Source organism: Heterodontus francisci, chromosome 11, assembly GCF_036365525.1.
Source record: "Heterodontus francisci isolate sHetFra1 chromosome 11, sHetFra1.hap1, whole genome shotgun sequence".
In the NCBI taxonomy this organism is placed as follows: Eukaryota; Metazoa; Chordata; class Chondrichthyes; order Heterodontiformes; family Heterodontidae; genus Heterodontus; species Heterodontus francisci.
Window position 1 is genome coordinate 102,922,063 of NC_090381.1, and position 26,912 is coordinate 102,948,974.

A 26,912-nucleotide genomic window follows, 5' to 3' on the forward strand; every position below is an offset into this window, starting at 1 on the left:
ATTGCGCGTTTGTGGATGGTGGTCGAGAGCAGACTTGGGTTCATGCTGCGCTCCTTGAATACCTGATAGCCTACTGTGCACTTCCACACACTCTGGTGGGTGGTATCACTTGAGCAGAAACTTGTGGAAACTCTTGCCCCCCACCCCAGTAGCAGTCAGTAGGGGTGAAACTGGTCTTTGTCTATAATGGGAATCAGGCTGGTAGAGGATTGGCAGCCCGTTTACACCATGCCCAAATTTCTTTGCTACTGAAATCAGAGGAAAAGAAAATGGGACGCAGTGTAAAACCAGGATACAGATTTGTTCAGCCTGTTTTGTGCTACTGCTGCAGACCAGTTTCACCCCCCTCCACCCCCCCAACCCCCCGGTACCCTTCATCAGAATTCCATCGACCTGAAACATTAAATCTATTTCTTTTTCCATGAATGCTGTCTGACCTGCTGAGTATTTCCAGCATTTTCTGTTTTTATTAACAACTGCATTGATGTAGCGCACAAAGAATTTTATCTATGTGTTTATCAGAGCTCTACTAATGAAGCACAAATGTCTTGCATCACATGGAGGGGACCATTGTATGGCCTGTTGTTCCCTATGAAGTGCAGCCTGCATCCAATACAATTTAATTTCAGTGCTATCCACAAAGGATACAATATCTGAGCTGTTCCGTCCAGAAAAGTCGTAAGAAACTTATTCCCGTTCCCATAGTACTTCACCAGGAAAGAAGACGGAATATCCTTTACAAAAGGGAAACATGAAACAAAGGTGAAAGTTGCCATCCATCTATGCATTTGCCTCAAAGCTAACAGAGTGTTATCAACAAATGAATGCTCAAATCGTTTTTTTTTAGAGATACAGCACTGAAACAGGCCCTTCAGCCCACCGAGTCTGTGTCAACCATCAACCACCCATTTATACTAATCCTACATTCCTACCACATCCCCACCCACCCATACTAGGGGCAATTTATAATGGCCAATTTACCTATCAACCTGCAAGTCTTTGGCAGTGGGAGGAAACCAGAGCACCCGGCGAAAACCCACGCGGTCACAGGGAGAACTTGCAAACTCCACACAGGCAATAGCCAGAACTGAACCCAGGTCACTGGAGCTGTGAGGCTGCGGTGCTAACTACTGCGCCACTATGCCGTTTGAAACTTATCTCCCACTATTTTGCCAAAAGCATTAATCCTTTTATTTTAGCATTTAATGCCCCACTAAATTGGGAGGAATTTCAGACAAATGGTTAAGTGTTTGTATGTTAGCATTTCACTGCATAATTTCAGGTCCAGAGTAACGCAGTAATGAATGCTGTGACGGAAACCACACCAGCCAAATGGAAACATATTAATGTCGTCATATAGAACACTACTTGAACTTTTACTGGACATTGAACACAACTTGTTTTAAAAGACCACAGAGCTGAAAGGTTGAAAACATGGCTGCACATTTGCACTCTGAAAGACAGCTGAATAGAGAGACAATGGAAGTGCTCCCTGCTTCAATTAGCGAGATGGGTTTTGTCAATGGTGATAATCAAAAGACATTGAGAGACACTGTCTGTGTAACAGCCAGCATTTCAGCACCCCCCCCCCCCTCCCCCCCACTGAGTGTGATTGGAGAACTTCTGAAATCAACAATCCTCTCAGACGATGCTGTTTCAATCAAAGAGCTGGTCACATGACTAACCCGCTGGCCAACCTGGGGACTTTTTGAATTGTGCCACACAGAAAGGGCAGATTGCAATTCGAAGAGCAAAGAGAAGGAAGGCCCCTCTTTCTTGGTCTCTCTCTCCAGCATAGTCTCAGGAACCCACGGAAGAAGCTTAAGCCTCAAGACAGAGGACCTCTTCAGCTTTCTGGTACGAGTGAAACAAGTTTGAAAGTGTGCACTGGGCCCCAGCGAAAACTGCAAGACTTAACTCCAATCAAGTACTTTACATCCAAACCAAAGACAGTAACTGAATTCCATTTACTACTCCAACCCCCCCCCCCCTTTATTCTTTCTCCCCCTCGATATCTATGTGTGTGTGTGCATTTATCTCGTGTGTATGCTAGCGTGGTTGCGTCGCTTATTTTTAGTAATTTTAACTGAGTTAGAGTGATAAGGTTAATAAACTTACATCTTTCTTGTTTAAACCTAAGAAAGCCTGTCTGTTTGGTTCATTTAAAATTACAATTAGAGAGCAGTGAGCAAGGACTCACTGAGGCAAAGCTAAAACACTGTGTTTAAAAAAATTAAACCCTGTTACAGCCAAACCAGGAAAGGGGCCGGAGGGGAGCCTGACACCCCGTCCTTGCCCGGTCGTAACAATGTCAAGCAGAAGACCATCCTGCCAGTCTAGTTATTCCCCACCATTACTGTGAGATATTTCTATATAATTTACAACATTTCACAATTGCCAATCCCTTCAGTTGCAGGTGGTTGTCTGTTTCAAACGGTGAAACTTTGTACCCTTCCCTGGCAGTTTGCTGCACATTGTACTCAATCTTTTGCTGAACAAATTCTGTGACCTGCCTAGTTACTTCAGTTTTCCTTGTCTTTGATCTATGCTTCCTGGCTTTGGAAATGCATGGGTGATAAATTTATAGAACTGCTTCATCAGCTTAAAAACTTCTGTTCAGTGAAACACGAACATGTTACATCACACTGAAGGGATTATTGTCGGTCTATGTTCCTCCTAGCAGTTATAAAAAACAGTTTATAAGGTTATGCTGATAGAGATAAATGAAGTGTAGTGAGAAGAGGCGCATGAACATTGGCCTGGACCATTTAGGTCGATTGGCCTGTTGTACATTCTAGGTAAAAGTCTCCCCATAGTCACAACAAACATATGAATATGCTAAAACTATGCAAAAAAATATCTTTGCACACACCTTGTGCCAACTGAAAGTATCATCCCCTGATTCTGTAAAAATATTATCCCATTCTTCATCGATCTCTTTTGATTCTTTTAAGGTTACAAAATCCAATGAAGTTGATAACTGAAAAGCAATTGTACTGAGTTTTTTTGAACTTTGATCTAAGATGGTGGAGGGGGTGGTGAGAAACAGAAAGACAAAAGAAATTCGACTTTTAGAGACCATTCAAAATTGCCAACATTTCAAGCATATAACATGGAACTTATCTTTACCCCCATTTCTAGTCAAAGATTATTACTCTATAAAGTGTGCTGCCAGCAGGTAGCAGCCCTCATAGGAAGGGCAATGTGGTATACGGCTCATGATCTCTTTAGAGGGAAAACTGTGGGTTGTGTACTCTTGATTGCCTGAGATTCTCTCCCTGCAAGTTTCCGTTCCCAGTGGAAGCACCAAATTGTGAAATCACTGCCTTATAAGGTAAATCCAGCAAGGCCGTGTTTCTGGAGGGTATATCCCTAACTTCAGCCCACATTTCCATGTAGCGAGGTGCTGTTCTGCTAGCACAATCTCTCGACATTGCTGGTCCTACTGAAACTGGTCCTCAGTGTCCTGGAACTCCCAGATCTCTGGAAACCATCCCATTTATACTGGATTCAGCAGCAACCAATAAATGACCAAGCTGTATGACTCACAAGAACATAAGAAATAGGAGCAGGAGTAGGCCATCTGGCCTCTCAAGCCTGCTCTGTCATTCAATAAAATCATAGTTGATACTTTTCTGCATTTTACCCTTATCCCTTGATTCCTTTAGAGTCCAAAAACCTATCTATCTCAGTCTTGAATAAACTCAACAATTGCCTTCAGGGGTGGAGAATTCTCTAAGTGAAGAAATTCCTCATCTCAGTCTTAAATAGCCAACCTGTAATCCTGAGACTATGAATCCTAGTTCTAGACTCTCCAACCAGGGAAACAACCTCTTGGTATCTATCTTGTCAAGCCCCCTCAGAATTTTACAAGTTTCAATGAATTTACCTCTCATTCATTTAAACACCAGGGAGTATAGGCCCAATCTACTAAGCCTCTCACCATAGGACAATCCTCTCATCCCAGGAATCAATCTAGTGACCCTTCACTGTACTGTCTCCTAGCCAAGTATATCCATAATTAGATAAGGAGACCAAAACTGCACATAGTACTCCAGGTGGATCTCATCAAAACCCTCTACAACTGAAGCAAGATTTCCTTATTCTTGTACTCCTTGCTATAAAGGCCAACATGCCATTGCCTTCCTAATTTCTCGCTGTACCTGCATGCTAATTTGCTGTGTTTCTTGTATGAAGACAGCCAAATCTCTCTGAACATCAACATTTAAAAGTTTCTCACCATTTTAAAAAACATTCTGCTTTTCTGTTCTTCCTATCAAAACGAATAAGCTCACATTTCCCCACATTATGCACCATTTGCCACCTTACTGCCCACTTTTCAGCCTCTTTGTGGCTTCCTCACAGCTTACTGTCCCACATTGCTTTGTATCATCAGCAAATGTGGATACATTACTCTCAGTCTCTTCATCTAAGTCATTAATATAGATTGTAAATAGCTGAGGCCCCAGGACTGACTCTTGGCACCCCACTAGTTAAAGCCTGTCACCTTGAAAATGCCCTGTTTATCCCTACTTTCTGCTTCCTGTCTGTCAACTAATCCTCAATACATGCTAATATATTACCCCCAAACTCCATGAGCCCTTATTTAAATCACAGGAGAAAGGTAAAATAAAATCTGAACCACACGAGGAAACTTACTGGCAAAAAATTTGTGCTGAGTTTCTTTTGACTTTTTCCATTTCAGATATTTTTCCATTTCTCTGTCACGTAACCTGGCAAAGCAAAAGAAAAGCATTAAATAGCTAAGCTGCACCTAGCAAGGGAAACACTGGCTTTGAAACTTATCCTTACTGTATAGGTGAACTAAACACAGGATTAGGTTTTTTTTGCACACAATATTTTTTAGAAGCTTGAATTCCTCTCAGTCCGACCAAGTAACATAACAAAAATATACAAAGCCACATTAGCTAACCTGGGTAGCAGTAAAATTGATGAAAGTTATTTGGAAGCAAAATATTTCCTACTTCTGTCGGTATTAATACCAACTTAATATTAAACATTTTGTCTGCATGTACTTCTGGTCTAAACCTTACATTTTATTATTATTATTTATCATTTTATTGGTCACACTTTTGTGTCAACATTTCTCCATTCCACATTTGTCACACTGTAATTATACCTCTCACCAGGAGTGGCGCTGTAGCATTTCCCAGTCTTTACTCCAGAAAAACTTCTCTGCTCCAAATAACTTTGCTTCTGAAATGGCTGTAGACTTCGCTATTTAATTATATAAGTTATGTAAAATCAAAGTATTCTACAAAAATAAGGACAGAATGTATGACGTTAAAATGGGAACTGAAGTACATCTGCATACTGGTCCAGTTATTCCCCTGCCCTTTACCTTGAAGTCTATATTAGTTCCTGAATCAGTATGAGAAAAACCATAGGGGATCGACTAATCTACATACACAAACTGAAATAAAATGGTGCTTAGAAAAGACTTTTGTGAGCAAATTCATTAGCCAATAGTTAGGCCCTACCAAATTCACAGCCGTGAAAAATGCGTTCTGGACCATAAAGCCTCAGATCCTCTGTGAAATCTCGGGTCCTCGTGAAATCGGCCATTTTGCGAACTTCATGCATTTTACTGATTGACACAATTCTCAACTTGCTGGGCATGTTGCAAACATTGCACATTTTACTGACTGACACAAGACTCAACTTGCTGATTTATAGATGAGAGAGGGCTTCAGGTGCAGTTTTGCGAGAAGCAGTCTCAGGCAAGGAAGAAACAGTTGCAGGTTGCTCCATGCTCACAGTTCAACCACTGACTTCAGCGAGTAAAGAATGTGACCTGCTTATAGTCAGCTTTCTACAAAAGTTTTTGAGTATGCAATAAATACCGTGAAATTTGTAAAATTTGATTAAATTTGGTAGGGCCTTACCAATGATGATCAAGTAGGCGTTCTAGTCACGTCACTTTCTAGCAATCGAATTGGCTACAGTGAATCATGTGATCAGCCTGATTGTTCTATGTTTTATTGACAAGAAGGAGCACAGCCTGAGCTTGAAAACTAAACTAAAACAAATACAAGAAGCAATAAATTACCTCATTGCTACTCTCGCCTTGGCTTGTTCCCTCTCGAGTACACTGCTGTATGCAAGGTGAGGTGAGATGTCGATTGTTTCCAAACCAGCTTTCGATCTCATGAGTTCTTCTTCTGTCATGAGGAACTCAAACAAGTCCTGATACTGCTTACAGCAAAACAGCTGCAAAGAAAAAAAATCACACACCCTTACAGGTTTAAAAGCTTCACCATACATTTGATGTAGCATTGCATTACAATAAAAAGACTTCCCTCAAATCAAGGCATCACACTATTCTGTAACACATTGTGAGTTCCAAGTGAGAGGACTGTGGATTCATATGCATGGGTTCCGTATGGTAATTTCTAAATCTGAGCCACATTATCAAAGGGGAAGCACGAAGCGACAGGCAGGGTTTCATCAACAGGGAAAACAAATCACAGAGTCAACCAAGAAAACTTTCATATTTCTCCTGTAGGGTAGCTTGAGATGGATACTGGGAGATGCCTGTTCTGACGCTCAACTGAATGGATTAAGCATCCCAGAGAGGCAGAAAGGATTAGGTGACGTATGGGGTTGAGAGTGGATGACAGCCAAAAGCTTGGTCAAAGAGCTGGAATTTAAGGAGGGCCTTAAGGACGGGGAGGAAAGTGGGAAAGGCAAGTCCTTGAAGGGATTTAAATGCAAAGGTGAGAATTTATAAATGTGAGGCATTGAGAGACCAGGAGCCAATGTAGGGCAGCAAGGATGGTGCTGATGGGTGAAGGATAGGATATAAGAACATAAGAAGAGCAGATGTAGGCCTTACTGCCCTTTGAGCCTGCTCATCCATTCAATAAGATCATGGCTGATCTTCTACCTCAGCGCCACCTTCCCATACTGTTCCCATTTCCCTTAATTCCCTTAGAACCCAAAAATCTACCTATCTCTGTCTTGAATATACTCAATGCCTAAGCATCCACAGCTGGGATAGAGAATTCCAAAAATATTTACAAAGTTTTGAGTGAAGGAATTTCTCATCTCAGTCCTAAATGGCCGATCCCTTATCTGGACTGTGATCCCATGTTCTAGACTCCCCACACAGAGGAAGCATCCTCCCAACATCTACCCTGTCAAGCCGCTTAAGAATTTTATATACTTCAATGAGATCAGCTCTCATTCTTCTCAATTCTAGGAAATATAGGCCTAGTCAGAGTTTCATATAATCTAGAATTTATGGAGGTAGCAAGGAGTAGGTGGCAGGGATAGCACTGAAGTAGTCCCTTGAACACTGGCACACAGTGGCAGCAGTGTGTACCTTCTAAAAGATGCACTGCAGCAACTCGTCAAGGCCTCTTCCACAGCAGCTCCCAAACCGCGATCTCTACCACCTAGAAGGACAAGGGCAGCAGGCACAAGGGAACACCACCACCTGCAAGTTCCGCTCCAAATCACACACCATCCTGACTTGGAAATAAGTTGCCATTCCTTCATCGTTGCTGAGTAAAATCCTGAACTCCTTCCCTAACAGCACTTTGGGTGCACATAGATTGCAGTGGTTCAAGAAGGTAGCTCACCACCACCTTCTCAAGGGCAATTAGGAACGGGCAATAAAAGATAGCCTTGCCAGCAATGTCCACATTCCATGAATAAATTTTTTAAGAAGTCTTTTGGAGGTGACAAGCCAAGTACGAGGGCCAGATAGTCTGTCGACACTCAGTGTATAGGCTCGCATACAAAATATGGCTACATGGGTTCAGTGGTGGAGGGTTGCCAGGTACCAGGGTACATTAAACCTGAATGATCACACTCAGTAGATCACAAATTGAAGGTCCTGGGGAAATAAGTGAAAGATGGGTAAAGGGGGAACTATAAGATTGAATGTACTCACAGTTTCGGGTGCTTCTATACTTAGTTGTTTGTGTGTAGGTAAAGGCTTTAAGCTTTTACCACAAAATTGACACAAATCAAATCCGACTGATACCTACAGAAGAAATCACACTCGTCAATTCCAATTATTACACAGCATGTTGAATTCTTAACAGACTGAAGCACGTACATCAGTGTAAGGATAATGCAGTGCATTGGAACTCTGCCACTCTGTACTGCAGAGCGTTTGAACCTGGTTTATAGAACGATACAGCGGAGTGGAAATAATTCAGTCCTTCATGCCTGTGCCAGCTCTTTCAACGGGCTATTCGACTAGCCCCAATCCTCTGTTCTTTCCCCATAGCCCCGCACTTTTCAAGTATTTATTGTCACAATCCTGTCTTTTTTTTTCTCTCCGGGAAATATGTGATGTGTCTTTCAGACAGCAAAGGATCAGTACTGCTTTAAGAACCAGCCTCAGGCGTTGGAGAAAGTTCATTTTGGGTGCTGTTGGATACAGCCATTCAGAGACTGCGATTCAAAGGGTGCATTCTCCTTACCTGGTTTACAGCCACTTGGACTTAGCATCAAGTAATACATTTGTTACAATTCAATTTTGAACTGGCTTTTTAATTGAAGACAGTCTGTTCTAACAGAACACAGCTGGCACAGCTGGTGTTAGCACCTGAAAGAAGAACTCTCAGCCATTTCAACTGAAGGAAGAGAACTTAGCCCGTTAAATTATTATTATCTCTCAAAATTCTAAAAAGTCAAGCCAAAACAGAGATCTCTGATAATTTAAACTGAAGGAAGGGAAGAAGTTAGACTGTGAAAATCTTTTATCCCTCAAAAACTCTTAAGTCAGATTGATTCTATTGAACGTGTTTGCAAGTTGTTAATTTGTTGAAATCCATCGCTGGAGAAGGAAAGCATCACTTACTGCTGGAATTAGACTACGGACTGTTCTACTATTGAAGAACCTTTTTTTCCCATCAGACAGCTGTGAGGACTTCAAGCAACATTGGACTGTAAATTTGCAAGGACGCTAATATTTTCTATTTTAAATGTTATTTATATCTTCATAGTGTTTAAGAATTTAGTTTTTTAAATTAAACAGTTAATTTGTTGATTTAAAGACACCTGGTTTGGTTAGCCTCATTCAGGGGGTTTATAGATAGTATAATTTAGCTGGGTCTTTCTTTACTTTGGAAAGTTTAAAATGATATGTTAGGTGATCTGTGGAGGGACGGGATTGAATGCAGTGCATTTCTCCCAATAGAAACAGAATCGTATATTTTGATTTGGGGCTTTGACTGGAGCGGTCAGTTGTAACTGACAGGAGATAGTCCTCAATCAAGAGATGAGGTGCCACAGTTAATCAGAGGCTGAGGACTGGAGTTCCATTGTGAACACAACTGCTGACCTTTTGCCAAGTATCACGATTTTGTGCTTATTATGGAAAACTTAATAAAGTCTGTGAAGCTTGTGAAAGCACCCTCGCACTTGTGTGGTTTTGTAGCTAGTCTGAGCTGGAAGTCCCTTTTAGATCTGCTCTCCCAACTTAGTCTTTAATTGTAATTGACTTAAGTCTTACAATTAAATTAAAGCAAACCCCAGATCTTACAAGCGGTGCCGAAACCTGGGACTTTGACTAGTACGTAAACAAAGGGTGGCGAAGCAAGTTTCACAAATGTAGGCACATTCGTTTTGGCCAGCGATAATTCTTGCAGGGATAACCTCTTAGGAGGGACAGCAGATTATACTGACCCAGTGGTGTCTCTTTAAAGTACATGTTATGTCGTGAAAAGACAATGGGAAGAAGGGTCTCTGGGAAACACATGAGGAAAAGTTAAGCACTAAATGTAATAAGGACAGTATCCAGTCCCTGTTATGAGAGTGCAGACGGAAGCACGAACGTGTTCGGTTTAAAAAGATCGTGAAGTTTATTCAGGCGCAGGTCTTGGCGAAACATTGGAAGGGTGACAAGGCTTTAAATCTTACTGCATTTGCAGCATCACACCATGCGCAGTGCAATGAGGAAGTTATACAGTTACAGGTGAGAGAAACGGTAGCTAAAAGTGAACAGAACCCGCAGCAGCAGCAGACACAGCTACATGAGTTACACAATAAGCTAGTGTCCTTTACTGCCACTATACGAGAGGCACTTAATGCAGTACAGGCTGGTACAGTTCAGCAGCAGTTAGAAGTTAGCAGAGAAGTATATTGTCACTGTCACACAGGATAATGTCCAGTTGACCCAGAAGTTAGAGGATTCTAGAGGTGCCCTGAGGGAGTTATAGGAGTGACCCCCCTGGAAGGCAGACCATGCACAGTGCAGGTCTACCATTAAGTGGCTGCGAACCCAGATGTCATAAAAGGCGGAGTATCACACAGGTGATACTGAAATGGGACAGGAAGCCTCGGAGGAGGACAATGATGGGGAGGGAGAATCCTTTCCAGTCTGTTCTTTTAAGGTAACAACAACACAAAGAAGAACATTCTGTTGCTCTCAATCCCACCAAACCACAAGAAAAGGAAAGGAAATGTTTAGGATCTGCAGTGAGACTAAAATGCTGTGTGAGGAAAAAAAAGAGGAAACACTTGTGTGTGAGTAAGTTTCAGTTTGTGTATTTTAAGTTTCCAGTTTGATTTCTTTGTGTGTCTAGTAAGGGTTTGTTAACCCTCTATGGTCTGGTCCGACATGTTATCTTAAAGTGGTTGACTATTTAACATTTTAATTTTTTTAATTGGTGTGAGTGAGGAGAAAATAAGTTATGATAACATGGATGTTGGAGTGTTAAAAAGCAATTGCTTTGTGCTGGGAAAGAGAGGGAGAGAGAGAGGAGTTCCTCCGCGGGATAATGAGTAATGAAACTCAGGGGCAGAGGAAATGTAAGCTCTGTCACTTTGATTGTTCCTGTATGTGAAAACCTTGAAAACCTCCATCCCCAACCCCCCCTACCATAGCTGTGGGTGATGAAAGGTCACAGACCTGAAACGTTAACTCTGCTTCTCTCTCCACAGATGCTGCCTGACCTGCTGAGTATTTCTAGCACTTTCTGTTTTTATTAACGTTGTGGATGATTCTGATTGTAGTGTACTGCAGGTTTAAACATTTTGTTTGGAATTAGAATGATTTCTTGCGAGAATTCACTTTTTTTTTTGGTTTTAATTCCAGTTGTTTGAAAGACATTTGAAGAAAGGACAAATCAAAACCACTGACGTAATTTATTTCCTTTGTTTTCTTTCTTTTAAAAGCACATGCTATTCAACCCTTTAACTTAAGTTCTAAATTGTTAAGATAAATGTTGTGAATGAAGAATGCAAAGTACAGTACAGGAAGATTCCAGCCAATGTATGTAATAAAGAAAGTATGGATAATGTATGTGTGTAAGTTTGATGTGTTTTCTTCCCTAAAATTGTGACTTTGTTTTTCTTAGCACTTTGAGGGGGGGTAAAACTCAATGATGATTGTGAGCTGGAGTAAAAGGGGAGTGCAATTTAAATAAACTAAATATTTTGAATTATTTATCCTCGAGTCGTGATTATAGGCCAGGATCATGATTCTAAGGTATTACAGTAGACATTTGGGGACTTTGCCCTGATTCTCGCAAAGAAAAAGGGAATTTTTGAGATTGGATACTGCTAATTGGAACTTGAAAACAAACAGTTTGGGTCTGAAACAGCCTGGATGTTTTACGCTCAAACTGTCAAAAAGAAGAGAATTGGAAAACAAAGGGTGGTGATATCAATACTACTCCATCGAGAACCTTTGCCCCGTTCTCTTTCAAACAAGCAGAGAGTTAATTAAAAGCAAAATACTGCGGATGCTGGGAATTTGAAATAAAAACAGAAAGTGCCGGGAATACTCAGCAGGTCTGGTAGCATCTATGGAGAGAGAAGCAGAATTAATGTTTCAGGTCTGTGACCTTCCATCAGAACTGGCAAAGGTTAGAAATGTAATAGGTTTTAAGCAAGTAAAGCAGGGATGGGGGTGGTGGGGGGGGGGGTGGGGGGGGGAGAGAACAAAGGGGAAGGTGCGTGATAGGACAGAGGGCCGGCGTGATTAACTGACAAGGAGGTCATGGGGCAAAGGCAAAGAAAGTGTGTTAGTGGTGTGGTGAAAGTCAAAGCATTAGTGCAGAGAGAGTGTTAATGACAGAATAATGAACAGCCCTAGCCAAAAGCAGAAACATGAAAAACCCAGTTTAAGGCAGGTGCATGGTAAAAGAAGGATAAAACAAAATAAAATAATAATAAAAAGGGGCCAGTCATGCTCTGAAATTATTGAACTCAATGTTCAGTCCGGAAAGCTGTAGAGTGCCTAATCAGAAAATGAGGTGCTGTTCCTCGAGCTTACGTTGATGTTCACTGGAACACTGCAGCAGGTCAAGGACCGAAATGTGGACATGAGAGCAGGAGGTGTGTGTTGAAATGGCAAGCAACCGGAAGCTTGGGGTCATACTTGCTTGCAAGCAGAGAGTTACCCCTTTCTGCCAGAAGCTTAAGCTCACCAAACAACTTTAAAGTTGCGGAATGAAAATTTATATATATTGGGCATTATAAGATTTTAAGGTTCTGAACTATCAGAAATGACCAGATGAATTAACCCATTAAGCCCAGAGCAGAGGGATCTTTTGTTTTTTTTTTACAGGTAACAGCAAGTGTGACAAGATCTCCAGCAGCTTCAAGAATTAAAAACCAACATTTATCACAGCATGGTGATAATTTGGATTGAAAGCTTTGTTTTTATTAAAAAGGGAGTTGGCCAAACTGATTTAGACTGTTTGTTGTCATTGGTTATCTTTCGAGACAAGATGCTTGCAATTAATTTACAGCCAACTTCCATAACAACTGTAAACACTTGTCTGTGATATATTGATCTTAAAACCACCAAGCCTGGCCATAATTGTGGGATAAACAAACCTTAATTTTCAGAAGAAAGGTTAATGGAAAGACAGTCTAGGTGGTTTCTGAGTATCGAGGAAGAATATTTTATTTGAATGTAAATAAATTAAACATATTGTCAGTCAATGACACCACTATTTGAATTTGGGATAATATATACATATAAAAAAAAGTATCAGTATAATTTATGAGTAACACCTCTTAATAGTAAAATGTCATCTTTTGGGCCTCCTTATCTCGAGAGACAATGGATACGCGCCTGGAGGTGGTCAGTGGTTTGTGAAGCAGCGCCTGGAGTGGCTATAAAGGCCAATTCTGGAGTGACAGGCTCTTCCACAGGTGCTGCAGAGAAATTTGTTTGTTGGGGCTGTTGCACAGTTGGCTCTCCCCTTGCGCCTCTGTCTTTTTTCCTGCCAACTACTAAGTCTCTTCGACTCGCCACAATTTAGCCCTGTCTTTATGGCTGCCCGCCAGCTCTGGCGAATGCTGGCAACTGACTCCCACGACTTGTGATCAATGTCACACGATTTCATGTCGCGTTTGCAGACGTCTTTATAACGGAGACATGGACGGCCGGTGGGTCTGATACCAGTGGCGAGCTCGCTGTACAATGTGTCTTTGGGGATCCTGCCATCTTCCATGCGGCTCACATGGCCAAGCCATCTCAAGCGCCGCTGACTCAGTAGTGTGTATAAGCTGGGGGTGTTGGCCGCTTCAAGGACTTCTGTGTTGGAGATATAGTCCTGCCACCTGATGCCAAGTATTCTCCGAAGGCAGCGAAGATGGAATGAATTGAGACGTCGCTCTTGGCTGGCATACGTTGTCCAGGCCTCGCTGCCGTAGAGCAAGGTACTGAGGACACAGGCCTGATACACTCGGACTTTTGTGTTCCGTGTCAGTGCGCCATTTTCCCACACTCTCTTGGCCAGTCTGGACATAGCAGTGGAAGCCTTACCCATGCGCTTGTTGATTTCTGCATCTAGAGACAGGTTACTGGTGATAGTTGAGCCTAGGTAGGTGAACTCTTGAACCACTTCCAGAGCGTGGTCGCCAATATTGATGGATGGAGCATTTCTGACATCCTGCCCCATGATGTTCGTTTTCTTGAGGCTGATGGTTAGGCCAAATTCATTGCAGGCAGACGCAAACCTGTCGATGAGACTCTGCAGGCATTCTTCAGTGTGAGATGTTAAAGCAGCATCGTCAGCAAAGAGGAGTTCTCTGATGAGGACTTTCCGTACTTTGGACTTCGCTCTTAGACGGGCAAGGTTGAACAACCTGCCCCCTGATCTTGTGTGGAGGAAAATTCCTTCTTCAGAGGATTTGAACGCATGTGAAAGCAGCAGGGAGAAGAAAATCCCAAAAAGTGTGGGTGCGAGAACACAGCCCTGTTTCACACCACTCAGGATAGGAAAGGGCTCTGATGAGGAGCCACCATGTTGAATTGTGCCTTTCATATTGTCATGGAATGAGGTGATGATACTTAGTAGCTTTGGTGGACATCCGATCTTTTCTAGTAGTCTGAAGAGACCACGTCTGCTGACGAGGTCAAAGGCTTTGGTGAGATCAATGAAAGCAATGTAGAGGGGCATCTGTTGTTCACGGCATTTCTCCTGTATCTGACGAAGGGAGAACAGCATGTCAATAGTCGATCTCTCTGCACGAAAGCCACACTGTGCCTCAGGGTAGACGCGCTCGGCCAGCTTCTGGAGCCTGTTCAGAGCGACTCGAGCAAAGACTTTCCCCACTATGCTGAGCAGGGAGATTCCACGGTAGTTGTTGCAGTCACCGCGGTCACCTTTGTTTTTATAGAGGGTGATGATGTTGGCATCGCGCATGTCCTGGGGTACTGCTCCCTCGTCCCAGCACAGGCATAGCAGTTCATGTAGTGCTGAGAGTATAGCAGGCTTGGCACTCTTGATTATTTCAGGGGTAATGCTGTAATGAGTAACACCTCTTAATAGTAAAATGTCATCTAAGGTAAAGAATAAGCAAACATGCATAATCTGTTGTTTTAACTGTACGTACTTACATGCTAATATCTTAAGAATTAACAATACTTATGTAAAAGAATAAGGAATGTTACTGAGTGAGACGATCTGCAGGTGGGGCGATAGTGTTAAATCTGGGAAGTGTCAATTAAGTTCTAACGGATAATAGAATTTTTCACGATCTGAAGTTAAGGAATGGAACGAGATTTTTAAAAATGTAAAGTTTGTGTAGGTCACGTCACTCACGGACGAGAGAAAAGAAAGAGTGGTCAACAACAATGATCAGATAATAGAGGAGTAAGATCTTGTCTGGGAAACTGGAGGTTCTAAGAGTTTTTTTAATGACTTAAGTAGGAAATGCGACTTAATCCTCATAAAAATTAAGCACCCTGCTACAATATGAATGTGCAAAGGTGGGGTAAAGATTAGTTGAGCCACAAAACATGAGGATAATAACTAATAGGATGTGTAAATTGTATGAGAAAAATGATTGAGGATAGGATATAAGAGATAAGGGAAAATAGTCAATAACAAATTGGGATAAAACTTCATATCCACGTGCGTTTTAGTGAAAGTCAGCAAAGTGTAGATGAGATTAGTAATTTGACAATTTTCTCTTGGTAAGTTTGTGTACTTGTCTACGTCTTTTTTCTTAAAGAGAACTGAACTTGATAGTCTGGTCATCACCTAAGACATTGGGACCATGCAGGGTGAGGTAAGCAAAGACTCTGCAACAGATATACACCACACCCTCCCCACACCTTGATCTTTCAATAAGATCACCAGAAGTCCAGAAAGGGCAGCATGATATTGGGATTCCAATGAGACTGTGCAGTTGTGGTTGGACGAATGATCTTCTATCACATGTGAAGTGACTAACGTGCAAAAAGGCATGATAGAATGCACTGAAGAATGGGTCCCAAACACGTTCACTACTGGATAATAGCACGATGTGGTTATGATGGCCAGTATAATAATAAAACATTTTTAGAGCAACAAAGCATTGACACATACTATAATAAAAGCAAAATACTGCGGATGCTGGAATTCTGAAATAAAAACAAATGCTGGAAATACTCAGCAGGTCTGACAGCATCTGTGGAGAGAGAAGCAGAGCCAACACTTTGAAGTGAAGGGCCGAATGGCCTACTCCTGCTCCTATTTTCTATGGTTCTATGATCAAAGGGTATGGGGCGAAAGCAGAAACAGGCTACTGAGTTGGATGATCAGCCATGATCATAATGAATGGCGGAGGAGGCTCGAAGGGCCGAATGGCCTACTCCTGCTCCTATTTTCTATGTTTCAAAATGGGGATATTGCTGAATTGAGTTTAGTTTATTATACGACTGTTGGAACATGGTTGTCATATCCTTAAGTACAACGGTTAAAGTTGTATTCTCTATGTAACATAACCACAAAGCATGATGTTAGCTAAAGCTCTGAACAAGTCATGACTTGTTGAGACCCTTTATATAAAAGTCATTAGACTGTGGATTACCCCAGAGAAAATGTTAGCTTTTTAACTGGTAAAAATATGTAAACAACCCCTGACTGGTCGTGAAGCTGTGAAACAAGATAAGCGCATATCAATCCCATTAAGTGGCAACTGTGGTTGAATAGCCACAGCAGGGTGGCACCGGATCAAGATATGACCTTTGTGAAGGAATTCATAGCATCAAGGGAGTTCGAATCTGTAGGATCCCCACCCCACTGAATGACAATGATAATGACTTAAACCAGGCTCAAAGTACCAACAAGGAAGGGCAGTTAGGTAATAACTGACCAATCAGATGAACAGAAGTGGGTTTTTGCCTAATATGCACAGTACCAAGCTGGAAAAGGTGTATAAAGTAAGAGTTTGCAAGACCCGAAAAAGCGTGCATCATCAAGAAGAAGGCAGAAGTATCTTCAATCAAGACACAAGGCGCCGCAGTAAACCGGAGGTTGAGGACTGGTGTTCCATCGTGAGCACAGCTGCTGACCACTGCCCTTTGCAAAATATCACGATTTTGTGCTTACTGTGGAAAACTTAATAAAGTCTGTGAAGGCTCCCTCGTACCCGTGTGGTTTTGTAGCTCGTCTGAGCTGGAAGTCCCTTTTAGATCTGCTCTCCCAACTTAGCCTGTAATTGTAATTGACCTAAGTCTTCCAATTAAATTAAAGCAAACCCCAGAACTTACATAACCACATATTACAGCATTCGATCTATTTCTTATGGTGCATTTAGTCTGGCAGCAGAATAGACAGTATCAGTTCCAGACAGCAGCTTCTTTCTACAGCCTAGCTTGAAAAGCAATTCTCCTCAGTAAGTGGCAGTTGTGTGTCTGCATGCTTGCAGGTATGCACTGAGTTCACATCCCAGTCGTTAAAATGTTAACTGGTTTGAGAATGGGAATGGAGAGAACATATAAGCAGGGACTCATGTTTCTGAGTCAAAAGGTAGTGAGTTCAAGTCCTACTCCAGAGACTTGAGCACAAATTTAGTTTAGTTTATTTTAGAGATACAGCACTGAAACAGGGTCTTTGGCCTGAGTCTGTGCCGACCATCAACCACCCATTTATACTAATCCTACACTAATTCCATATTCCTACCACATCCCCACCTGTCCCTATATTTCCCTACCACGTACCTATACTAGGGGCAATTGCAAATGGCCAATTAACCTATCAACCTGCAAGTCTTTGGCATGTGGGAGGAAACCGGAGCACCCGGAGGAAACCCACGCAAACACAGGGAGAACTTGCAAACTCCACACAGGCAGTACCCAGAATTGAACCCGGGACACTAGAGCTGTGAGGCTGCGGTACTAACCACTGCGCCACTATGCCGCCCATTCTCGGCTAACACTCAGTATTGCAGTGAAAGGGAGTGTTGCACTATTGGAGATGACATCTTTTAGATGTGACATTAAATCACGGCCCTGTCTGCCCTCTCAGGCAAAAGATCCCCTGACACGATTTTGAAGAACAGAGGAGATCCCCCTGCGGACTGGAGCCCTTATTCAGCCCTCAACCACCACCTAAAAATAGATGGTCTGGTCATTATCCCATTGCTGCTTGTGGGATCTTTATGTGCACAAATTTACTGTCTGTTTCAGTGAGTACACTTCAGAAGTACTTCATTGGTTGTAAAGCATTTAGGGTCATTCTGAAATTGTGAAATGGGCTATATATTGCAAGTCTTCCTTTAAAATATCAAAGACCAAGTATTGAGTTCAATGGAAGAGAAATTGGGTCGAGTGCACGACAGGCCACGATTCGATACTGCCCATTTTGTGTTTTTGCCCGAGTCCAATGTGTCTACCTCCTCCAGGGCCCTCAACTCCACTTCAAAATGATACTGAAGTTACAGCTAAATCCAATTGCAAATTATACCCAAAATTACCCGGAAGCCCAATCTAGATGTTGACTACACAAACAATTTGCCTTTAGCTGGCTCAAACCTGTGCCCCTTGTCTGATTGTCATGGTTACCTTCTCTACACCGTGCCCAGTCTGATGGTTTTTGAGCTATCGGAACATTGAAATGTCATACCTGGGAAAGTTGGTCAAGCAGTAGCTTGATTATAACCCCATCCATCACCCTAAGTATTCATTCCCTCCACCAATAGTGCACCATGGCTGCAGTATGTACCATCTACGAGATGCACTGCAGCAATTCACCAAGCCTCCTTTGACAGCACCTTCCAAATCCCCAATCTCTACATCCTATTAAGTCAGGGGCAACAGGCGCATCACCTCACAGTTCCCGTCCAAGTCACACACCATCCTGACCTGGAAATACATTGCTGTTCCTTCATTATTACTGGCTGAAAATCCTGGAACTCCTTCCCTAACAGCACTGTTTATTTTCTTTCATGAGATGTGGGGGTTGCTGGCAAGGCCAGCATTTGTTGCCCATCCCTAATTGCCCTTGAATGAATGGCTTGCTCGCCCATTTCAGAGGGCAGTTAAGAGTCAATCACATTGCTGTGGGTCTAGTGTCACATGTAGGCCAGACTGGGTAAGGATAGCAGATCTCCTTCCCAAGTGACCCAGATGGGATTTTAATGACAATCAATAGTTTCATGGCACCATTACTGAGACTAGCTTTCAATTCCAGATTTTTATTTATTAATTGAATTTAAATTTCACCAGCTGTAACTGGAACCCATATCCTCAGGGCATTAGCCTGACCCTCTGGATTGCTAGGTCATTGACATTATCACTACACCTTCATCTTCCGTGGGTGTCCCTTCACTACACAGACTGCAGTGGTTCAAGAAGGCAGCTCACCACCACCTTCTCAAGGGCAATTAGGAATGGGTAATAAATGCTGGCACAGCCAACGATGCTCACATCCCACGAATGAATAAAAATTTTTTTAATGAATTATATAGGTTGTAAGGTTAGTTTGGGGTTTCAGTGTATTACTTTGAAGCAACTTTTTTGCTGAACTTTTCCTTCAGCGATTAGATACCTTACAAACTAAATTGGACACATCTTTAGTTTTCATCTTTCCAATAGTTAGGTTTGGAACTCACTTATCATTTTGAATAAACTTTATGGCAGAAGCAAGACACAAACTATAAATTTCTATCTTCTCATATGAAACTTCTAATTAGGCCAAGCATTGTGGATTTTAAATGCAATTCTGTCAGCTGTTTCTTAAAGGAATTCCTTATGCTTTATCTTAACAACTTGTTTGTGAGCAACACAAAGTGCTGTCTGGAGTTAGGTACCTGTTTCAGAAGAGAGCCACCAGTCTCTGTGGCATTGCCTGTAGACGGCATACCACCAGGTCAAGATTGTTTGGTGAATACTTCAGATAATATTTGTAAGTTTGCAAGAGGTGATAAGAGTCACTGATCTGAATGGATGACTAATTAGGGGAAACCTAGATGGGAAGGTAGTTGATGTCTCAGGATTAACACATGAAATGAAAGGTTTGTCTTTTGTCTGAAGTTTCCAAAGCTTGCATGGAGAGATATATTTGAAGTCAGCTCTCCTGTTTTGAAATCATTTCGTTTACATAATGAGGTATTTTATTAACCAGTCCCATTATTACTGGATGTGAGAACTTGCAATGTGTTCCCACCTAAGAAACCTGTACTTACCACAGATTGCCTAAACTGCTTCCACTTGTGCTGGCTAGTAAATTTTGAAAGATGTTGTTCCTTAACCTAGGGAAGGAGGATGTTTTTGTTAGTAATGATGGAAGTGTACTACTAACAAAATCCCCCACCCAGTTTTCCTGTTATCTAATCTGCTGAGGAGAAATCTGGGAGCACCTCTTCACACAAAGGGCAGTGGAAATCTGGAACCCTCTCCTCCAGAAGGTTGTGGTTGTTGGGGGTTAACTGAAATTTACAAGACTGAGACTGATAGATTTTTGTTAGGGAAGGGTGTCAAGGGATAGTGGGCAAAGAAGGGGTAAATGCAGTTGAGGTAAAGATCAACCATGATCTAACAGCAGGCTTGAGGGCTGAATGGCCAATTTTCTGTTTCAAACTAAAATTGAAGAGGAGAACATTTGGGGTCTACAGGTCAGAAAAAAAAAGAGAGAACCAGAGAAAATACAAAAGGAAGTTAACGGATAAGGGAAGCAAAGAAGAAGTATGAGGAGAGAATGTCAAAAAAATTAACAAGAACAATAAGGTACTCTACATTGTCTATCGTTGTAAAACCGATCTGGTTCACTAATGGCCTTTCGGGAAGGAAATCTGCCATCCTTACCTGGTCTGGCCTACATGTGACTCCAGACCCACAGCAATGTGGTGGACTCGTAACTGCCCTCTGAAATCGCCTAACAAGCCACTCAGGTATCAAGGCCAATTAGGGATGGGCAATAAATGCTGGCCTAGCCAGCGATGCCCACATCCCATGAATGAATATAAAAAAGGGAATTGCTAAATGTGGGACCCATGTGAGGAGTATTGGCAGAGACCACACAGAAATCAGCAGGGATACTTAGTAAGTACTTTATTCAGTGTTTACAAAATAGAAGAATATTTGGGGAGAATATGATCCAGAATTTGTTAAAAGCACGATGAAAAATATTATGAGAAGTAAAATGAAATGATTTAGTTAAGCTGAAAGAGAACAAGGTGCTGGTACCTGATGGGATTTTATCTAAGGATTCTCTGGGAATTGAGGAAAGAAATAATGGAGGCTATGGGAATTGTATTTCATGAGTCTACTTGGGAGGACTGGGGAGTGACCAATGTAACAACCATTTTTCAAAAAGGGAGAGTTCTCAGTACACAATCGATATTCCTCATGATTTCTTTTAGTATTGTTGGATATAGTTTAATTATTTTAGTTTCAGTTTAGTTTTAATCGCTCTCATTGGCTCCTGTCCCTATTTGATACAATTAGGGTTTTAATAAGAAGCCCTGGTGATAACTGAATGTGAGCCAGTTTTACAATGTGCTCTGTGACATCTTCATTGGGCCCTGTACTCACCACCAACTCTTGATTCCAGCTGAGCTGTTTCGCAGTGCTGAGATGTGGATGTTCTTTTTGCATCTGGTTGTAAGACATGAAGCAACTTTTATTAGTACAATAGGACTGATTTTTTGCATTTGTAAGCAGTAAATAGAGGAGTCCTCTCTCTTTGATTGACAGAGAATGAACAGGCAGGCTGACCTGGGTCGCACTCTGCATGCAGCCACTCGGAGGTGTGCTAGAATAGCTTGGGCCTCACTTAGTTTGCCTCTTACTCTGTGAAGCAGTATCTCCACCTCACTTTCCTCCTTTAAGACACTGCTTAAACCCCTTCTCTTCGACCAAGCTGTTGGTCGTCTGACTTAATATCTCCTTATTGGCTCAGTGTCATATTTTGTTTTACAATGCTCCTGTGAAGTGCCTTGGGATGTTTTATTACATGAAAGGTGCTATATAAATATAAGTTGTTGTTGTTGCCCTGGCCACACGCTCAGCTCCAACACCAAAGATGCAGAATAATAAAGGACTTGATAAGCCAGAACAAAAAGGTCTGCCTGCCTTTAATTCTGAACAAAAAACTATGAAAATTTCCCGTTCTCTATTTTTCTTAATGCCGACACTTCCCCCATTTTCCTTAATATTCTCTCATCCTCAACCTGATATTGCTGTTGGAGTTGTCTGCGGCTTGGCCCCTGCCAAGTCTGTAAAAAGCCAACAGGGGGTGCATGAGAGCATACTGTAGGAAAACAATTTGGGTGCAATTTTAACCCAAGCTGCCCCTCAGGAAGCCTATGGAATTAGTTGGAAAGTCAGTTTTACACCCTGTCACAACTACTCCTGCCAGTTTCCTTTTTTTTTCACAAAATACACTTTATTCATAAAAATCTGTAAAAAAAAAGCATTACAAAACAGTTCAAAACAGTAGCAAGTTAACATTCCAAAAAGCGCAAAGGAAATCAGTTTCCTTCAATACAAGAGTGAGTTGCCTCACAGCCCTTCCATTCCATTTTATCTGCCAAGTACATTTTACAGCAAAACGATATTTAGTGTAGACAGTCCAAGAGGTTTCCCAAGGGTCCAGCCCCTCAGTTCACTTTGGTGGGAGGACCTTAACAGTGGTCTTTCCCCATTGAGCCTTTGCAGCGGCTGCCCCAAGCTTTAGTCCGTCCCTCAGCACGTAGTCCTGGACCTTGGAATGTGCCAGCCTGCAACACTCAGTCGTGGACAACTCTTTGCGCTGGAAGACCAGCAAGTTTCGTGCAGATCAAAGAGCGTCTTTCACCGAATTGATGGTCCTCCTGCAGCAATTGATGTTTATCTCCTGTGTTACAGAGCTGCTTGGGATGAACCTTGACAAAAGCCACTGCATCTCTTTCCACACCTGCTTTGCAAAGGCACATTCCAGAAGGAGGTGGGCAACTGTCTCTTCCCCACCTCAGCCACCTCGAGGGCAGCGTGTGGAGGGCGCGAGACTCCGGGTGTGCAGGAAGGATCTGATGGGGAGAGCTCTTCTCACCACCAGCCAAGCTACGTCTTGGTGCTTGTTTGAAAGTTTTGGTGATGAGGCATTCCGCCAAATGACTTTGGCGGTCTGCTCAGGGAGCCATCCGACAGGTGGTCAAAGGTGCTTTCCCGCAAAAACTTTCCCACGATGGATAGGTGGTATGGCACGGTCCAACTGGATGGAGTGTTCCGCGGCAATGTGACCAGACCCATCCTTCGCAACACTGGGGACAGATAAAACCTCAGCACATAGTGACACTTGGTCTTTGCACACTGCGGCTCTACGCACAGCTTGATGCAGCCGCACATGAAGGTGGTCATCAGGATGAGGGCGACGTTGGGTACATTTTTCCCGCCCTTATCCAGAGATTTGAACATCATGTCCCTCCGGACCCGGTCCATTATGGATCTCCAGATAAAGCGTAAAATGGCTCGGGTGACCGCCACGATGCAGGAGTGGGGTATGGGCCAGACCTGCACCACATACAGCAACAATGTGAGCATCTCACACCTGATGACCAGGTTCTTACCCACAATGGAGAGAGATTGCTGCTCACACATGCTAAGTTTATGGTGTACCCTGGCTACTCGCCCCTTCCAGATTTTGGCACACGCCCCAACCCTTCCGAACCATATCCCCAGCACCTTCAGGTTGTCTGACCTGACGGTGAAGGGGACAAAAGATCGGTCAGCCCAGTTTCCAAAGAACATGGCCTCACTTTTGCCATGGTTAACTCTGACTCCCAAGGCCAGTTCGAACTGGTCACAGATGCTCATCAGTCTGAAAACGGACAGTGAATCCAAGCAGAAGACGGCGACGTCGTCCATGTAAATGGAGGTTTTTACCTGAGTGCCTCCGCTGCCTGGGATTGTCACCTCCCTTATGCTCGAATCCTTCCTAATAGACTCAGCAAAAGGTTCGATACAGCAAACAAACAAGACCGGGGAGAGAGGACAGCCCTGTCTGACTCCAGATTGGATTGGGAAACTTTCCGATTCCCACCCATTGATTGAGACTGCGCTACTGATGTTTGTGTAAAGCAGTTTGATCCAATTGCAGATTCCCTCCCCAAACCCCATTTTGGAGAGCACGTCCATCATGTAGGTGTGCGATATCCTGTCAAAAGCCTTCTCCTGGTCCATGCTGATGAGGCAGGTGTCCACCCTCCTGTCCCGTACATAGGCGATCGTATCCCTGAGTAGCGCGAGACTATCAGAGATCTTCCTGCCGGATACAGTGCAGGTCTGGTCAGGGTGAATCACCAACTCCAGAGCAGACTTGATGACTTTGGACAGAATCTTGTAGTTTACATTAAGCAGTGAAATGGGCCGCCAATTTCTGATTTCCGCCCTCTCCCACTTCTGCTTGTAGATGAGGGTGATGATGCCTTTCCTCACGAATTCTGACATGCTGCCAGACAGAAGCATACTCTCCTACACTTCCAGCAGGTCTGGGCCGACCCAGTCCCACAGAGCTGAATACAACTCAACCGGTAAGCCGTCGCTTCCGGGAGTTTTACTCGTCTCGAAGGACTGGATGGCATTTGTCAGCTCATCCAGAGTTAGTGGTTTGTCCAGTCTCTCCCTCATGCTGTCATCTAAGACCTCTGTGATAGATGACAGGAAGGACTGAGAGGCTCAGCTGTCTGTGGGCTTCGCGTCATACAGCCCAGCATAAAAGGATTTGCTGATCCTTAGTATGTCAGACTGCAAAGACGTTACCGAGCCATCCTCTTCCTTCAGGCTGCTGATAACAGAGCTCTCTGTGTGTACCTTTTGGAAGAAATTACGCGAGCACGTCTCATCCTGCTCAACGGAGCGGACTCTGGACCGGAAGATGATCTTGGAGGCCTCCATGGCAAAGAGCGAGGCCTGTTGGCTCTTCACCTCATGAAGATCCTCCTTGACCTCAACCCCCATCGACTGCAGATTTTGCATTCTTTTCTGGAGTCAGGACATTTCCCTCTGTCTCACTCTCGCCCTCTGAACACTTTTGAGGATAAAGAACCTCTTGATGTTCTCCTTAATCGCCTCCCACCAGTGAACTGGAGACTCAAAGAGGGGTTTCACGGTTCTCCAACCTTTGTAATCTCTTTTGAGTTCCTCAATTTTCTCTGGGGTTAGCAGTGTAGCATTGAGCTTCCACGTCCCCCTGCCAACCCGCTGGTCATCCTGTAAGTGACAGTCAGCCAGTAAGAGGCAGTGGTCAGAGAAGAACACCGGCTTGACATCGGTGGATCTGAGCGTGATAGCACGGGACACAAACAGGAAGTCAATCCCGGAATGGGCAGACCCATTCGATCTTGACCAGGTGTATCTACGCTGCGCTCCGTCTGCAGGTTTGCTGACGACGTCGTGCAGCTTGGCATCTTTTACATCTATTAGGAATCTGGACGTAGCGTCCAGTTTTCTGTTGTCACTGCCAGATCGTTCAGCTGCATCGATGATGCAGTTGAAGTCACCGCCTAGGATGACCGGCCTGGACGTCGCCAGCAGCAGTGGGAGCTGCTGGAAGACAGTCAGCCGCTCGCTGCATTGAACCGGGGCGTACACGTTGATCAACCGGAGCGGAGCATTGTTGTACATTACATCTACTACGAGGAAGTGAGCGCCCACCACCTCCTTAACCATTGCCTGTAGATGCTGAGGTGTGGTATTCCTGCAGAATACCTGCAGAAACACTCCTGCAGAAACAGCAGATTGAAACACATCGCATAGTGGATTTAATACTACGCACATTAATCGAAGCAATATTTATACCCATTTTAAAGTTAGTTGTTGCTTCCCACACCCAGTTGTCCTTGATAGTCCCAGTCCTTGGGTATGTTCCTGCATGCCCATAGTGTGCACAAGTTGTTTCACATTTGTTGCGCTCAGAAACCCCTTCTGGTTTCTCATTGGGGGTTTGTTTCGCTCGGGTGACATCGATGGGGTCTTGTAGGCAGCAAGGCTTGGGCTGTCCTCTGCTGTTGGTGTCTTTCCCCTCTGTTCCTCCTCGAAGACATCACTGCTCCCGGCTTCCCGGAGCTGGAGTGCACCAGGTGTTTCTTTGCTCTTGGTGTCCCAGAGCTGGGATGCGCTGGTCATCCCAGGTTTGGCGCTTTGGGTTTGGAGCACGCTGGGCCCATCACAGCTTCCAGTGTCCCGGAGCAGAGCGGCTTTATCTTCCAGCTCCTTTGAGTTCTGCCGCTTCTTTTGCAGGTGCCGTCATTCCGGCCCTTCCTTGTCCAGTGAGGAGGAGCTGCCATAGTCTGTCTCAGACAGGAGCCTCCTCTTGCCACTGGTTTGGGTGGTGACCTGTTCCTTTTTTGGAGGTTTTTTTCTTTGTTGTTTTCCTTTGTACCACTTGCCACTGACCAGTTTGTCCATCTGCTGCCTCCTCCTCCATTGATTCTGTCTGTAGAGGAGGGGTTTCCGGGCACAGGGTAGGTGTTGGGTCGCTGGTTTCAGCTGCCTCCCCTTTCTTTTCCTTCTCAGGTAGACTTTCCTCACTGCGGAGAGGGGCGCTTGTCTCCTTCCCAGCACCAGACTCATTCGCTGCTCCTTCTCCCGGCCTTTCCCTGGACCTTGCCACCTGAGCGTAACTGAGGCAGCGTTTGGGGCAGGTTTTGTAGAGGTGGCCTGCCCCACTGCACAGGTTGCAGCACTTACTCTGCTTGCCTTCCTTCTTGCAGTTCTTGCAGACGACTGTGTTGCAGTTAGCTGCCACGTGACCAGATTTGCCACAGGTGCGACAAACTCTGGGCTGCCCCGCATAGACCAACAAGCTTTGACTTGCCCTGATAGCGAAGCTGGAGGGAGGATGGATGATGGCTCCGTTGGCATCGACCTTCAAGGTCGCCTTGAGCTGCCGCTTGCTGGTCCACATCTCAAATGGGTCCTTGACACCAGTGCTGCTGCCGGCCACCTCGACGTACCTGGTGAGGAAGGTGAGTACATCCACAACAGGAACATGGGGTTTATAGAGGTGAATTGACACCACCCGTTCACGTTGTTACGGCAGCATGAAGAGTGGCTCCACTGTGAGGATCGACAGAGATGCCTGGTTTCCCTTCTCCATGAACTTGATGCATCCCACCACATTCTTGAACGTCACGTCGAAATATCCACTGCTGGGGAAGTCCTGCAGACAGAAGATGTCCGCAGCTTGGAATCCACAGCAATCAATAAGGATTTTCTTAATGAAGGT

General features: G+C 43.7%; 1 protein-coding gene across 4 annotated transcripts in view; it reads right to left on the minus strand.

Annotated features, from left to right (window-relative positions):
- LOC137375432 (glutamate-rich protein 6-like) overlaps window positions 1-26,912 on the minus strand; it is a 63,375-nt gene that overhangs the window by 10,649 nt on the left and 25,814 nt on the right. For all 4 annotated transcript variants that reach the window (XM_068042639.1, XM_068042638.1, XM_068042636.1 and 1 more), the window contains 7 exons: window positions 21,239-21,301; window positions 19,891-19,956; window positions 7,919-8,011; window positions 6,071-6,231; window positions 4,660-4,733; window positions 2,873-3,018; window positions 649-734 (listed from right to left, as the gene is read on the minus strand). In XM_068042639.1, the coding sequence (XP_067898740.1) occupies window positions 649-734; window positions 2,873-3,018; window positions 4,660-4,733; window positions 6,071-6,231; window positions 7,919-8,011; window positions 19,891-19,956; window positions 21,239-21,301 (689 nt within the window). The remainder of the gene's footprint in view (window positions 1-648; window positions 735-2,872; window positions 3,019-4,659; window positions 4,734-6,070; window positions 6,232-7,918; window positions 8,012-19,890; window positions 19,957-21,238; window positions 21,302-26,912) is intronic.